This window comes from Erythrolamprus reginae, chromosome 2 (genome assembly GCF_031021105.1).
Source record: "Erythrolamprus reginae isolate rEryReg1 chromosome 2, rEryReg1.hap1, whole genome shotgun sequence".
NCBI lineage: Eukaryota > Metazoa > Chordata > Lepidosauria > Squamata > Dipsadidae > Erythrolamprus > Erythrolamprus reginae.
Window position 1 is genome coordinate 140,469,546 of NC_091951.1, and position 16,617 is coordinate 140,486,162.

Here is a 16,617-nt window from a genome sequence, read left to right on the forward strand (position 1 = left end):
GCAATAGCTAGAAGACCAGGACTAGCAATTGATTTATTTTATGGGATGGGGAGAGGAACCACAGAAGGATATGTTCTATAACTGTAACTATATGTAGCTGTAACTGTCTCTGTAACTATCCCTTACATTTTGCCTGTACTTCCTAACAACCAGCTGCTTCCATATTCAGGAAAAAGCAGTATCATTCTTCATCACCCTCTTATCTTTTTCACAAAACCTTATATTTATATGAAATTTGGCAGTGATATAGCCACCAGAAAGAGATTCTATAGCTGTAAATGTTGGCACATTGTATTTCAAAGTAACTATTATTATTTATTAGATTTGTATGCCGCCCCTCTCTGAAGACGTGGAGCGGCTCACAACAACAAAACAGTACAAATCCAATGATTAAAACAATTTAAAACCCTTAATATAAAAACAATCATACATCTCATACAAACCATACATAAAACGGAAGCGGCCCAGGGGAATCAATTTCCCCATGCCTGATGACAGAGGTGGTGGGTTTTAAGGAGTTTGCGAAAGGCAAGGAGGGTGGGGGCAATCCTAATCTTTGTTGATTCCAGAGGATTGGGGCTGTCACAGAGAAGGCTCTTCCCCTGGGTCCCGCCAGATGACATTGTTTTGTCGACAGGATCCGTAGAAGGCCAACTCTGTGGGACCTAACCGGTTGCTGGGATTCGTGCGGCAGAAGGCGGTCCCGGAGTTATTCTAGTCCGATGCCATGAAGGGCTTTATAGGTCATAATCAACACTTTGAATTGTGACCGGAAACGGATCGGCAACCAATGCAGACTGCGGAATGTTGGTGTAACATGGGCATACCTGGGGAAGCCCATGATTGCTCTCGCAGCTGCATTCTGCACGATCTGAAGTTTCCGAACACTCTTCAAAGGTAGCCCCATGTAGAGAGCATTATAGTAGTCAAACCTTGAGGTGATGAGGGCATGAGTGACTGTGAGCAGTGACTCCCAGTCCATGTAGGGCCACAACTGGTGCACCAGGCGAACCTGGGCAAACGCCCCCCTCGCCACAGCTGAAAGATGGTTCTCTAATGTAAGCTGTGGATCAAGGAGGACGCCCAAGTTGCGGACCCTCTGTGAGGGGGTCAATAATTTCCCCCCCCCAGGGTAATGGACGGAAAGATGGAATTGTCCTTGGGAGGCAAAACCCACAGCCACTCCGTCTTATCAGGGTTGAGCTTGAGTCTGTTGACACCCATTCCGACCCTAACAGCCTCCAGGCACCAGCACATCACTTCCACTGCTTCGTTGACTGGACATGGGGTGGAGATGTACAGCTGGGTATCATCAGCATACTGATGATACCTCACCCCATGCCCCTGGATGATCTCACCCAGCAGTTTCATGTAGATATTAAATAGCAGGGGGGAGGACCGACCCCTGAGGCACCCCACAAGGGAGAGACCTAGAGGTCGACCTCTGACCCCCCCACTAACACCGACTGCGATCGACCCGAGAGGTAGGAGAACACTGAAGGCTTAAAAAACTATAGGCTTAAAAAAAAATCCAATGAATTTTAAAGGAGCTAGCTCACTAAATTAACCACTAGAACATTAGCCTGTTTGCAAATCTAATTCAGTTTGTTGAAAAGCAAAATTGTTAACAGCCATTTGGGATTTTCCCATGTATTCTTGTGGGAGGACTGATCTGTTTTTTGGAATCATCCTTCAAATTTGGTTGTAAAGTTGGATTCAACTACCCACACACAAAGCTAGAGCAGATCGGGTTATTTCTGTAGCACTGGTTCAGGCTCCTTGAAGTGAATCAGGTGGCTTCTGCTTACTCCTACATATTATCCTCTGCATATTATATAAACGCTGAAAAATTGGAGGTGGGGAACATTAATGAGAATAAAATTGCCACACATACTCAGTGCAAATGGAATGATTCTCATTAAGCAAGGTGTGCATGTGTGTGTGCATGTATAAGTAAAGCATGTATAAGGGCTTTTAGTGGAAAAGCAAGTTCAAAGATTCAGATAACTAAGGTTAGTGAGGGATGAATACAGATTAAAATATTGTTGTGTAAGTGGAAGACAACACAAATTCCAAAGTGCACAACAGCATTATACATTACATTCTAGTGACAGAAATGAAAACACAGCTGGCATTTAAAATCATCTCAGCAATGTAATGACTGTGGGCAGTAAACTGGAATTACAATCCTCTTGCTTACAACTCTCCGCCCCCCCCCCCCAAATAAATATAAATGGCCAAAGATTTTGTTTTGCATTTCATGTCCTGATCCAATTGGCCACAGAAACCTTTGCCAGCAGGCTTGGGGATATTGAGCATTGACATCTTGCTCCCACCGATAGTATGATTGGGATTGGACGAGTTTGGAATTTGTGGACATAATGTTGGAATTTTTAAGTCTTGGGTTTTAGGGCGGGGTTTATAATTTTATCTGTAATTTTGTATTGAATTTATCCTGTAAGCCACCCTGAGTTCCTTGGAGAAGGGTAGCCAAGAAATTTGATTAAACAAACAAACAAATATGACCAAGACCCGTTCTAATATCTCACCTACAGCTAATACCCAAATGTGAAATAATAACTCAGACATGATGTATATTATCTAAATAACTAGATCCGGAATGAACAATATGTGGGCCCCTAAATATTGTTGAACTGCAATTCCATCAGCTCTAGTCAGCAGACCAAATGTTAAAGAATGACAAGATAGAAAGACCTGTACATGGACCAGAGAACAGATGAAAGTATATGATATCATCAAGAGAGTAAAAGAATTTAAATGGATTGGTCGCATAGCAAGAACAACTAATGGCAAGTGCACCAAGGCAGTCATAGAATGGATCCCCCTTGATAAAAAGTATCTATGAAAAGAGACCTAAAATAAGATGGATAAAATAAGATATCGGCAAGTACAGTGGTACCTCAAGATACGAACTTAATTGGTGCCGAGAGGAGGTTCGTAAGGTGAAAAGTTCGTAAGGCGAAACATTGTTTCCCATAGGAATCAATGGAAAAGCAATTAATGCGTGCAAGCCCAAAACTCAGAAACCGGGAAGCCGGCCGCCACCACCAAAGGAGGCTTGAGCCTCCCTTTGCCCCATGCTGCTTCGCCCTGCCTGTTGTCCTGGGTGAAGTGCTGGGGGGAGGGAGTCAAGAAGGTCCTCCTGCTCCCCTTCCCAGCCAAAAACACAAAGACAGGCAGGGCGGAGCAGCGTGGAGCAAAGGGAGGCTGAAACCGCCGGCGGCTTCAGCTTCCCATTGCTCCGCGGGAGCGGCAGACCGCCTTTGTATTTTTGGCTGGGGGGGGGAAGCAGGAGGCGCAGGATCGGGCCGGTGGCGGGCGCGCCGCGAGTTAGCAGGTCAGCATCCTGGGCGGCTGGGCGGCGGGCGAGGAGGCGCGGCCGAGCGGACCTGGCTCCGGCTCCGGCTAGACCTCCAGCGAGGATGGGGTGGGCAGTGGGCGCGGCGGCAGCGGTAGCGGTGAGGGTGCGTCCGATTTGGGGCTGACGGCCCCCGACGCAGTGGGGAACATCGGCCCGGGAGGCAGGAGAGGACCGGGCGACTGGAGCAGCAGCGCGGCTTCTTTTTGCCTGGGAGGGAAGGTGAAATGCCAGCGGCTCTAGCAGCTACTACGAGCGGCATTTCACCTTCCCTCCCAGGCAAAAAGATGCCGGGGAGAGGGGAACGCCTTCCGCCTGGGAAGTCCGGCCCCATCATCCCAGAATGCCGGCATCTTTTTGCCTGGGAGGGAAAGTGAAATGCCGCTCGTAGCAGCTGCTAGAGCCGCCGGCATTTCACTTTCCCTCCCAGGCAAAAAGGCCGGCATTCTGGGATGATGTGGGCCGGACTTCCCAGGTGGAAGGCGTGCCCCTCTCCCCGGCATCTTTTTGCCTGGGAGGGAAGGTGAAATGCCGGCGGCTCTAGCAGCTGCTACGAGAGGCATTTCACAGCCGGGCTGGGGGGCTTCCCAGCAACCTCCCGAACCCCGAACTTCCGGGTTCAGGGTTTGGGGGGTGCTGGGAAGCCCCCCAGCCCGGCTGCGACCTTTTAAAACAGCCGCGCCGCTTCCCAGCTGTCTCCTGAAGCTGAACGCGGAAGTTCGGCTTTGCCGTTCGGCTTCAGGAGACAGATGGGAAGCGGCGCGGCTGTTTTAAAAGGTCGCAGCCGGCCTGGGGGGCTTCCCAGCACACCCCCCGAACCCAGGTTTGGGGTTCGGGGGGTGCTGGGAAGCCCCCCAGGCCAGCTGCGACCTTTTAAAACAGCCGCGCCGCTTCCCAGCTGTCTCCTGAAGCCGAACGCCAAAGCCGAACTTCCGCGTTCGGCTTCGGGAGACAGCTGGGAAGCGGCGTGGCTGTTTTAAAAGGTGACAGCTGGGCTGGGGGGCTTCCCAGCAACCTCCCGAACCGAACCCGGGGTTCAGAAAAATTTTGCCTCTTCTTACGAACTTTGTTCGAGTTACGAACCGGCGTTCGGGAGGCTTTTGGGAAGCCCCGCTGCCCGGCTGTCACCTTTTAAAACAGCTGCGCGGCTTCCCAGCAGTCTCCGAATGCCAGTTCGTAACTCGAAAAAAGTTCGTAAGAAGAGGCAAAATTTTTCTGAACCCCGGGTTCGTATCACGAGTTGTTCGTAAGACGAGGGGTTCGTATCTTGAGGTACCACTGTATTGCAAAATAACACATCAGCACGTATTGCAAGCCCAGTTGGCAAGAGGAAGATCAGAACTTTATTGGTTGAAACATGCAGAAGAGATCTTAATCTTGTAGTGCAGGGTGCAGGGTGTCAAACTGGCATCCCATTGTCCGGATGTGTCATGCGCAGGCCACGACTACCCCAGCTCCACTAAGGGGCAAAATGTTGTGAAACTTCACGTGCAACATGATGTTGTGAGTTTGATACCCGTTCTGTAGTGGACAGACGGTGGCTAAAATGATGATGATGATGATGATATGTTGGTTTAGATAGAATAAATAAGTACAGGCAAGTTAAACAAATCTACAGAATGTTACATTCCTCAGCAACCATGGAGAATATTTACTAATGCCCAGTAAGTTTGCAAGTGTGCCTTTACCAATGGCACGAGAAGACCACAAAGTTGATAGGTAAATCAAACAGGAAATGAATCTGGGATGGTGGAACACCTATAGGTTCATATCTGAATGTCAACTGGAAATAATGTGTGCTGTAAGACATCCAGCAAAATTCCTGACAGTGCAAGAGGAGTGTAATGAGGGATATCAGTGCACATCTATTATAAAATGATCTGTAATTTGCCTTGGAGCACATGCAAACTAATGTAAACTGAAACAAACTGAGCTTATGGGGACAGAAGATTTGGATGTGAGAGAAATTTCAGAAACAGAAGCTAGTCCAAGGGAGAGTTACAGCAGGAATTCCATTGTAACAGAAGAATAAAGAAATAATCTAGGGTACTGACTCGGAAGACAGCAAGAAATAAAGCTGACACATTTCAGGAAAACACTTGAAGTATGAAAACTCTATGAGCATGTGTTTATTCCACATCAGTACCAAACCTGAAATCTGGGTCATATCCTATTTGTTAAGCGATGCTGGAATATGATAAAATACAAGTATGTGCCAACAGTAATCCAATATTTATTATTTTTGCATCAAAATGCCAAATTTATCACCTGCAGGTAGTTCTCGCTTAACCATTGTCTTATTTAGTGACCGTTACAACTTGAGGTTGTAGAATAAATGAAGCTACAATGGTGCTGAAAAAGTAACTTCACAATCAGTCCTCACATTTACATCTTCTGCGGTGCCCACATAGTCACATGACTGAGATTCAGGCACTTGGCATTTATAACCAATAGAGCATCCCATGGTCATGTGACTACCATTTGCATACTTCACAGCCAGGTTCTAAGAGTCAGTGAAGAGCCTGGCAATGAAATACAAGTCACAGTCACATGATATCTCACTTAATGACTGTGAAGTGATTTGCTTAATGGCTGCAGAAGAAGTGAGGTCACAAGTCCATTGCAATCATGTTTTTCACTTAACAACTGTGTTGCATAACAAGAAGTTGATGGTCCTAACTGTAGATGTTAAGTAAGGACGACTATTATTATTATTATTATTATTATTATTATTATTATTATTATTTAGACTTGTATGCCGCCCCTCTCCGGGGACCCGGGCGGCTCACAACATACAATGCAAACAATATGTATACAAATCTAACAGTTAAAAATATAAACTAAAAGCCCATTAATTTAAAAAACAGTCAATTTACTCAATCACACCCACGCATAACATTAATGGTCAGAACAGAGGGGGGGGCATATAATAGTTGTCCTACGCCTGGTGACATTGATGGGTCTTAAGGCTTTTGCAGAAGGCGAGGATGGTGGGGGCAGTACGAATCTCTGTAGAGAGCTGATTCCAGAGGCCCGGGGCTGCCACAGAGAAGGCTCTTCCCCTAGGCCCCACCAAACGACATTGTCTGGTTGACAGGGCCTGCAGAAGGCCAATTCTGTGTGACCTGATTGGTTGCTGGGATTTATGCGGCAGACTACCTACATATGGGCTCATTTTCTTCAGATTTGGTTTCATGTTGTCATCATTCAGTCACCAATGTTATTATGTAGTTGTCATAGATTGATTTGTATATATGTTCCTATATGGATTTGTGCCATATCATTGTGTAAAGATATGAACGAACATCTTTAATTCTATTGGAAGCTGGCCATACATGCAAAATAATATGTTCTGCTTATGCAGTATCTGAAAGAATACCAGAACAAAAACTTTTGAATCTAAACAATAGGGATGGTTCTCAAAGCAACAGAAAATTCTCCCAGGTAGGAGAAAGAGGAGTGCAATGAACCTCCTCACAATTCTCTCTGTGACTTAATTGGCATCATTGATGGGATCCAAGTGTAAGCACTAGAATAAATTAAAGATGAGAATGTTAAAGTTTAAGAAAACAAATTCCAAGGATTCCATGCAAGATTCAATGGCAGAACAAACCCTACCACCTCCATCCCCAATGCTTTGACTGATAAAGAGTACTGCCAGGACAGATACTTTACAATGGGAGAAAGGTGGTGCCTAACATTCCAATCAATAACTAGAAAAGCATAGATATTACAGTCGAGTTTCACTGCCAGCCTAAAAGAAATGGAGTAATTAAAAGCAACTGACTATGTTTCGTCCACATGTGCTTAGAAAGGCTGGGAGACCTGTGAGTGGTGAGAAGGTGATATAAATTCATAAGGGTTTTGATTCTTTTTTTGGGGGGGTGGGGGGGGGTTGACCTTGTGTTTTAACAGGATATTTAGGATCCATATAATTTTAAGGATGGTAAGAGCCAGAAAACAACTCACAACAGACATCTAGATTTACAGCCATAGTCCACAAAATGTTTAGACTTGGGTGAACAGTCTGTTCCTGTCCAAAAAGCAAACTGATATTCAAAAGTGCACCCTGATAAATATAATAAAATATACTCTGATTATTTTCAAAATAACGGTAACACTCAAATCTAGCCTGAGCAAGGTGGGTACCTCAAACAGATGTTCCTAGGGACCAGTAATGAAGTATTGAAAGCAAAGCCCTAAATATTTCACACTACCCTGTGTGCTCTCAGCTACTTTGCTATCTCTATGTGTGATGCAGAACACTGCTCAATTGCTGGCATTGAAATGAGAAGCATTGTGTCATTTTTATCCTTCAGCACTAGGTTGAAGGATATTTCAAAATCTATAACAAATAGTTGAGACAATTTAGCAAATGCTAGAGAAAAACTGTACTATCACTTGTTAAAACAATATGAAAATATTTACTCTTACCCACATGAATAAGTCAGGTACATAATTGTTCTTCTGCTACTAAAATTAGCCTTTTAAATGGTGTTATCTTTGTAATAGATCAGTTCAAGCAATTACAATGTCATGGTATCATTTACTTGCTATACCTTATTTCTCTGTGTTATTTCCTCAGTAAAAATAATATTAAAAATCTTAGTTCACAATTCCAATACTTTGCTGCTTTTCTCTATATATTCAAGCCTCCAACAATGAATTGTTCAACACTTGTATCATTTTGTGTTTTATATGTAAAAAGTGTCAAAGTGAAATGTTAGCGACAAAGTGAAATGCGTACAGACCAATATCAGCAGTTCTTAATCTTAACATTTCAAAAAGTCACCATAACTGTCAGCGGACAATGATACAGTTAAATGTTGAACATGCTGCTTCTTTATGACACACAATAATACTTTTCTTGGAAAAACTGTGAATCACAAAATCTGCCAAAAATATTGGTCCTATCACAATATACTGCAGTTATGTCTCCAGCAATAAGAGGCCTTTACTTAAAAATCCTTTAGACTGAGCTAACATTGTTTCTCCTAGAGTCAAATAAGAACCATTATAGTATCTATATATGCCCTTAGAATATTTTATATACACGACATCCATTATAATTTAGAATTGACTTTATTCCCTCTGAAATAGGTAAAAATATCAACTCACCTAAAATCTGTTATTTAACTCAAAACCGCTGATTTCCCTTTAATGCCAAACAGTTTATTTACTATACCCTCAATTCTGAAAATTCAGCTTAAAGTTGTAAACTGAGTACCTGATCCCAGATATTAAGCTTAGCCTAATATAAGTGTTTGGAGACAAATGTATTTCCATCAGCCCCAATTTTTCTTCCCAGATTGATCATCCCAAAACTAGTCTGCACAGAGCTGAAAAATCCAAAAAGTATGGAAATATCATCTCCTCAGTCTTAAGAACAAATTATCCTGACCATAAATGATTTCATTCTTTTAAAAAATAAATAAGAAATACACTCAAATGTGAAAAGTAGGGTCCGTGACTTTGTGGAAACTACGAGCATTCTTTTGACAGCTCCCAGAGTAGGCTTTAAGAGACTTGACAGGACAAAATAGATTCTTTGGGATTTGAAAAGTTGCCAATTAGCAATATCCAAACTGTCCTTACAATCTTAATTTTTCCAATTTATTTTAACATATGTATTTCAATCAAGCCATCAGAACTTGTGCTTTTGAAGTATGGCACTTGATATGCTGTACAAGTCTGAGTAACTCTTTTCCTGGCAAAAATTGAACATCCTGCGATAAACCATGTATTTCCCTAGTAACTTGTAAATGGCTTTTAGAATTTAAATATTTACCAAATTTGATGAAATGTAGGTTAAATGTCTCTGAATGATGTAATCTTTTGTCATCTGCTGTACTGTAATAATAATTTTTTAAATCCATGCTTCCCAAGATCTATTTCTTCCAAAACACAATTGTTATTCATTTCTTTAGATCCTTCATCTCCATACATTTTATTTCAGCGTTTAAAAACATATTTTAAAAGTGAAAAGAACATCTAAGAATAGAATTGACAAGAGGGAGTTTAGAGAGGGCTGATAAGGCTTCATGTGATTTTGATGAGATTTTGTAATGCCATTATTCTTGGCATTATAAAAAATATGGGGAAAAGGAGAATATGTGTGTGTGTGTGTGTGTGTGTGTGTGTGTTTGTGTGTTTGTGTTTCCAGATTCATCAAGAATGTCATTTACCTACTAAGATGTGCTGATCTTAGCAAAAGTATTAATGAAACAAAAAAGAGGTGTTGGAGTCCCATAAGACGATATTCTCAATTCTTCCTATTATTTACTGAAGTTAATGCAGTAATATTTCAGTGTTCAGTAATATTTCATAGTATTGCAGACAGAAGTTTTAAATGTTATTACTATGTGTGTATGTGGTATGTATGCCGCCCCAAGTCTGCGGAGAGGGGTGGCATACAAATCTAATTAATAATAATAATAATAATAATAATAATAATAATAATAATAATAATAATGTCTCTCTGTATGTATGTGTGTGTATCCACGTATGCCAATACTCATAAGGTACTGACTAAGAGCCAAGTGCATTGAAATTAAAATTCAGTTTTAGCATACCCCTTCACATTCAAAGCTTAAGATGTCAGAAAAATTTGATTCAGTGTGCATACCAGCTGATGAGTTGCCTTCATTGTGTATAATATAGTAGTGAGTAAATGAGAAAAATGAAACAAGAGAATATTTTCAAGTTTTCCAGATTCGCTTTTATGGCAGCGGGTGGTGTGGGGGATAGATGTGATAAATTTGGGCTTTTTTGTAGTCTTGCTTGGGATTTTACTGAGTAGAATGCTGATACTGTATTCTATGCACTGTGTAAAATACACTTGCTTTTCATTTAATAAGCTGGTGTCAAGTCTTTCAGCATACACAATATTTAATTGGTGATTTAAATGAAAGATAATCATGCAAAGGCAGCTGCTTCTCTCTGTCATGATTGCTTCTATTACATATTTTCAAAAAATTGCTCACTACAAATTAGCTTACTTACACTTGAGTGACACATGCACCCCAAATCCTACATTTGAAAGTCCCATCTCAACAATTCATGTCAGATGCAAGAGTACTTGTCATTCACAGAGGTAAAATGAAGAGTATTTGACTTTTAAAACATATTTCTGCTATGCAACATTTGCACAGAGGGGGAATAGTTTTCTTTTGTTATTATACTTAGAGACTCCCCCCCCCCAAAAGTACCAAGTACCATCTTAATCATTCAAATGTTAACTTAGATCGCCTCAAAATGCTTAAAATATAAACATGGAGGACTTCCTAGCTCTAGTAGAATCAAAAAGAAATGACATGGGCATGCTCTCCAGAAGAAGCTGGCTTTAAAAAAGAGATAAATCTTTTTAGAGGTGCAAGGAAGAAATGTTCCACTTTCTGTAGCAAACTAGCAGGATACAAAGTGCAGGAGAAAATCAGGCACCATAGGAAGTGTGAAAGTTCTAGGCAGAATTCAGGAATGGGGTGAAAGTGAATATGCAATTGTAGAAGCATACTTTTAGTTGGGTCAGTGGAGGAGGATGCAAAATTTACAGAAGTTAAAGTGGAGGAAAGAGAATCTTAAGTAGGGATTTAAAAATATAGGGAAAGTGTTATAGCCTTGGGAAGAATAGATGGAACTTGTAGAAAATAGCCCAGAGAGTTTTTGTGCAGTTTCATCAATCGGGAAGTGGGGGGGACTGTTGAGTGTTTAACAGGAAGATGTGATAAGTACAAACTTTAAGAGAGAGAAATGGAAAGATCCTGAGTAAGATTTGAAGCTATATAAAAAGGTGTCTGATGAACAGCAAACAGAACAGTCTGAACTATTTTGAAAGCTACAAAACAACACAGAACCTAATTCTCGCAGTTTTAGAAAGAATGATAAAAAGATGTACTGCAATGAGGAATGAGATGTCTCCTTCATTTCTTTGAGGGAAAGAAAATGTTGAAAGGTTTATATATTGTTAAAAGTGAACAACTCTTTTCCTATTTTAAGCCTGCTTGATATTATGTAATTATGTGCTTTGTTGTTAGGGTAAAATAAATTGTTAGTGCCTAAAGGATTTCAAGGTTGTATGAAAATAGAAATAGAATAAAGATTAACATTTGTTAAAAGTTGTCAATTTCAGACCTCACTAAGAGGTTTGTAGCTAAAACATTTAAGATTTATTTTTTAAGAAATCATAGGGCAATATTTTTTCAAAGCTTATGGAGTATGATCTCCAAATTTGTTAGCTGGTTGTGATAATTGGGCTATTAAATAATGTTAGTTATTAATACAGAATTCAGCCACCTACACCTTCTATTTAGAGGGTGCTCTTCAAACTGTAGCAGGTTTTAGATAACTGAGTTTCTGGTAAAATTCACTGTTTCCTCTTCAGCCTGCCTAATTCAAAAGAAATGGCTCATTTATTTGTTGAGTATAATTTGCCATAACCTGAATCTTTATTCAACTTGATGGTTGGGTTTTACTTTATAACTCTTCATAATCCACATTTGAGCAAGTTATTTAGATAAAATTATTCTTCTGTGCCTTCGATGAAGAGCCACCCTCTCAGAGAGGCTTTTAGGATGTCCCTACACATTGCAGGGAGATGGATTAGAAGATCTTTATGGTCTCTTTCAACTCTATGATTCTACGAACTAATGAAAAATATGGATTAATTGGATTACTTAAAAATATGCTATGTGTACGATAGTACTCAGCATTGTAGCATTGTAGCATTGGCATCATGTCTATTGTTAATAACGTTACCTTTTTCAGAAAGAGATATTAAAACGTACTTTTCTCAATTGTTCCTATTAATAAAAAGAGGAGGAATAGAAAAGTATGGTGTGAAATTGCTGATACCTTCTCTAGGGACAAAATCTCCCACCACTGAAAACAATTTGTCATAATGGGTAAAGAGTTTTAGTCCAAAATTTCTGGAGGATGCTAAGTTGGGGCAAGGCTGGTACAGAAGAGCTACCAGGCAAATTCTGAACAAAATAAATGTTAAGATGAAATGAGAATCTCCATGATACCAGGAAGTGAGACAACTTGTATGATGTTTTGCACATTTGTTTCCCGAGAGAAACAAAGATCCATTGAAGGTGACAATGTCTCAAGTATCCTAAAGGAAACTCCTTTCATTTCCCTTAGGAAAACAGATTGCATGGGGGAACAAGAAAATCAACCATCCCATTTGTGAGACAGTAAAGTGAGGTTTACTGTCATAAGCCAACCTGGGAAAGGCAGCGGTGTTCCTGTGAGGCAGAGGATTTCTCCCCCAGTCACAGGATGATAGTATTTGGAGGGAGAATATTTCACTCACATCAGGGCACACTCATAGCTCATGTTGTGGAAAGTAGAAAAAAGGCATTGGGGTCCACACTCTGTTCTCACCTGTGGATGTTCATTTCCTGTGGTGGTTGTCGTGCTTTGTCGTATGCCACCTTAGCAAAAATGCCCGCAATGACAACAAAGGCGATGGCCCCACATGAAATGTAGACGGTGGCGTTTGTGTTGTCCTCATTAGGGTCATACCCATTGGGTATATCTCCAGGTCCATCATTTTTGGTGGCAGGGGTCATAGGATCTGTGCTCGGACGGGGCTCCTGATTTCGGCACCTTTCCTGATTGAGCTTCTTGGAGCGCTTGTTGCAGCAGAAGCGGAAAGAGCAGGTGCCACAACAGTAACGGAAATCCTGCTGAGTATTGTTGCACTCAAACTCTTTGTCCCACTGCCCACTCACATCATAGTAACCCATGCATGTCTCATACGCTGGGCTGGAACTGCCTGCACTGCTACTGCTGCTGCTGCTGCCGCCGGAGGGCACTTTTGCTGGCCCTACCCCAGGACTGCGTCCACGGCTTCCTCCACCACTGGCTTGCACAGAAGGGGCCGTGCTGGTTAAGGACTGGTTCAGTTGCTCCTTGGCTGGCTTGTAAGGTCTCCGGGAGGCTCCCGCCCCCTGTGTCCGGTTGCCCTTGGGCGTCCGTGGGGGCCCAGCTGCCTGGGTGGTCAGAAGTAGTGTCAGGACATACAAAGCCAATGGTAGAAGCAAGAGGAGATGCCTCCACCCCATGGTGAGTTGAAAGCACAGAATAGGAGGAGGTGGAGGGCTCTACCCAGCCCAGTCCAATCAAGAACCTCGGTCCTGCCACTCCATGGATCTGAAGAGGAGCAATTTGGCACTTCACTTCATCCTGATAAGAAACAAGAGGCACTACTCGGCGGCTGCTTCAGGGCACAGACGGGCTCTTCTCTGAGTCCTGACCTCCTTGTCACAGCTCCTCCAGTGATGGGCTACAAGGAGAGAAGGAAACATCAGAGGCTATCTGGCCAAGCAAAAAAATTTAAAAAAAATAAATGAGAAGGGAGAAAGAGACAGTGCTAAGGGACGCTGGAGTTGCCCCCAAGGGGGCCTAACTATGACTCCGAATTGAGGAGGGAGGGGAGAGGCAGAACTATCCAGAAGACACGGAGAAGGTCTCTTTGGGGCAGGGACCAAAAAAGAAGAAGAACCCTCTCACTCAGACCAGGATCGCGGCATGGGAAGAAGAGGGGGGCGGGAAATGGCTGCTCCGCCGTCGGGATTTAGCCCCACTCGAACGAAGCTGTTCGGATACCAATTCTGGGAGGGAATTCCCTCGCTACAATCCCCGGCGAGACAGAGCAACTACGGGCAGTAGCCACGCTCGAGCAGAACCTGGCTGCCAGCAAGGACCGCAGTAACCCCCCCCCCGCCCCCTTCTCTCTCTTTATCTCTCTCTCTTTTCTCGCCCAATGCCCTTGTCCCGTAGCCGGCATGCATTCCTTCCTTCACTTACCATGCCGGGGCGGAGCAGGAGCACTGCGGAGGCGCCGCGCTGGGCATCCGTGTCGCCGCGCACTGGCCGGAGCTCCCTGCGCCGCCGCTGTTGCACACCCGGGCTGGAGAGGAGCTGCCGCTGCTGCTGTTTGAGCGGGCGGGGACAGTCAAGGCTTCAAGAGGAGTGGCCACCGCCTCCCTCGGCCCGCCCAGTCCCGGGTCCCCTGCGAAGATATCGCAACCTGGGCGGCCAAAGGCCGAAGAAAGGCAGTGGGGTGGGTGGGCGAGTGAGTGGGAATCTGATATTGGTCACTTAAGCCCACAGGCCGGGTTTAAAGATCCCCGTCCCGCTCGGAGACTCCACACAAGAGTCACGCTTTTCGGGTTGCACGGCTGCGCTGAGGGCTCTTCCCTCGTCTCGCCTGAGGGCGACGAGAAGCCTTGCTCTGAGGCGAGAAAAGAACCGGCGTAAACGCCTCCGTCTGAGGTGGGAGACTTCTTTCTCTCCCAGAGTGTGAAATGAGGGGGACGGGACGACCCTGTTTTGTCACACGTTCAAGCGTTTGGCATGAAGTTGCGGACTGAACTCGAGGCGCCCAGAAAGTGCTCCCGCGAGCAACTGTGGCGTGGAAGTTTTGACTGCGCCAATAGGTTCTGTTTTGGAGATAGCGGCGGTCTTTACATGCCATCATGCGGTGGTGGGGGTGGGCGGGACCTCATTCCTTGGCATTATCAGGTCGAGGAAGAATTTAGGATTTTGCCTTTTCGCCCATAACAGCTCTTATAGTCTTCCACTTCATCTTTAAACCGAACACCGGAGAAAAGGAGGGGAAACCAAAGATCTCCAAATATTACGTGGGCGTTCATTGAAATGAAGTGACAGGCAACCTCCACGACCAAAAGATCTGAGCGAAGTCTTGATGTGTTAGTAACACAGGAGAAACCAGGGTACCGTTTCCTGGGTTTGCCCACTCCTGGCGCAAATCCAGGTGAATGGAAATAGCAGATGCGAAAAAAAGGATTGCAGTAGAATTGTGATGACAGAATTTGGACCGTTTGTTAAATCTCTGGGGGTTCTCGTATTTCCGAGTGTGTCATATGTTTGGAAGAATTTGTCAGTGTACCGAAGGAACAAATCCTTGCTAAATTCCCAGAATCTTCTAAGTACATTAGCATTAATTTAAAAAATAATAACTCCTTAACTGCTTTTGGAATTGGCGCACAATGCAGAATTCCAACCCCTTAGACTGTTTCTTTATTGTGATTGACTGCACGGTGGTTTATATATATATATAAATAATACTTTTAAACGTTGCTGCTGCATATAGTTTAATTATCAGCAAAAATTGAAGAGGCAAACTCTAATAAGTATGGGCACAAAGTTAAAATATTGTGTCACTTTTCTTTGACAGTCACTTATTATCTTTACTTCAGATGGTGTTAATGATGAATAGTTGGGGTGCATGTGTGTGGACGGAAGATGTGCAATTTTATCTCCACAATTTAGGTAAGTTAGGGTTATGTATGTATGTATGTACGTACACTGCTCAAAAAATAAAGGGAACACTTAAACAACACCATATAACTCCAAGTAAATCAAACTTCTGTGAAATCAAACTGTCTACTTAGGAAGCAACATTGATTGACAATCAATTTCACATGCTGTTGTGCACAACTTTGTACAGAAGTATTCAATGAGAATATTTCATTCATTCAGATCTAGGATGTGTTATTTGAGTGGTCCCTTTATTTTTTTGAGCAGTATATTTTGCCCACCTCCCCAATAAGACTCCTCCCCTATAAGGTTGAAAGAGTCGCTGGTGTAGTTACCCACTGAGCTTCACACTTCAGCAAGGATCTGACTCCTGGGTGCCCTTCATTCAAGTCCAGCAACTTGCTTAACTCTTAATCAATACACCCTTCACTCAACACGTCACCTGAAAATCTTCACCTATAAAAATGAGTGTAATCTAATATGGCTATCTAGGTGTATTAATCCCTAGGCAGGGATTATATGTGAGGAGCTGTCACAAAGAAGAAATTTGGTTATGTTCTGCCCTGGGACTCTTTGGAACCGCTGATTTCAGCTGAATAGAGTTTGAATCAACATTAGGAAAAAATTCTTAACAGTGGACAGTTTGTCTTATAAAACAAATCCTTTTAAAAATGATGGGTTGTCCCTTTCTGGAGCTTTTCAAGACCATTTCTAGAAAGTGTGTTTAATGAGATGACTGATATTGAGAACACTAAAATTCTAGATTTTCTTTATTAAAGATGGGGTCTGCCAGGCCTCCTTCAGCATGAGATCTTCTATGTTAAGGGCTCTATAATTTAAATTGGACTGGGCTGGGCTGAGTAGAGGAAAAGTATTGTATGCTTTATTTATAATTACGAGGGTTATCTGAAAAGTAAGGTTGCAAGGCACATACTGTAGTTCTCACGGAG

The 16,617-nt window shown here is 42.9% G+C and overlaps 1 protein-coding gene across 2 annotated transcripts in view; it reads right to left on the reverse strand.

Annotated features, from left to right (window-relative positions):
- The window catches only part of SHISA6 (shisa family member 6), a 430,733-nt gene extending 416,453 nt beyond the window's left edge, over nt 1-14,280 (reverse strand). For both annotated transcript variants that reach the window (XM_070739682.1, XM_070739681.1), the window contains exons 1-2: nt 14,192-14,280; nt 12,764-13,667 (exon numbers count right to left, since the gene is read on the reverse strand). In XM_070739682.1, the coding sequence (XP_070595783.1) occupies nt 12,764-13,446 (683 nt within the window). In that variant the 5' untranslated portion in view covers nt 13,447-13,667; nt 14,192-14,280. The remainder of the gene's footprint in view (nt 1-12,763; nt 13,668-14,191) is intronic.
- Between the last annotated feature and the right edge of the window lie 2,337 nt (nt 14,281-16,617).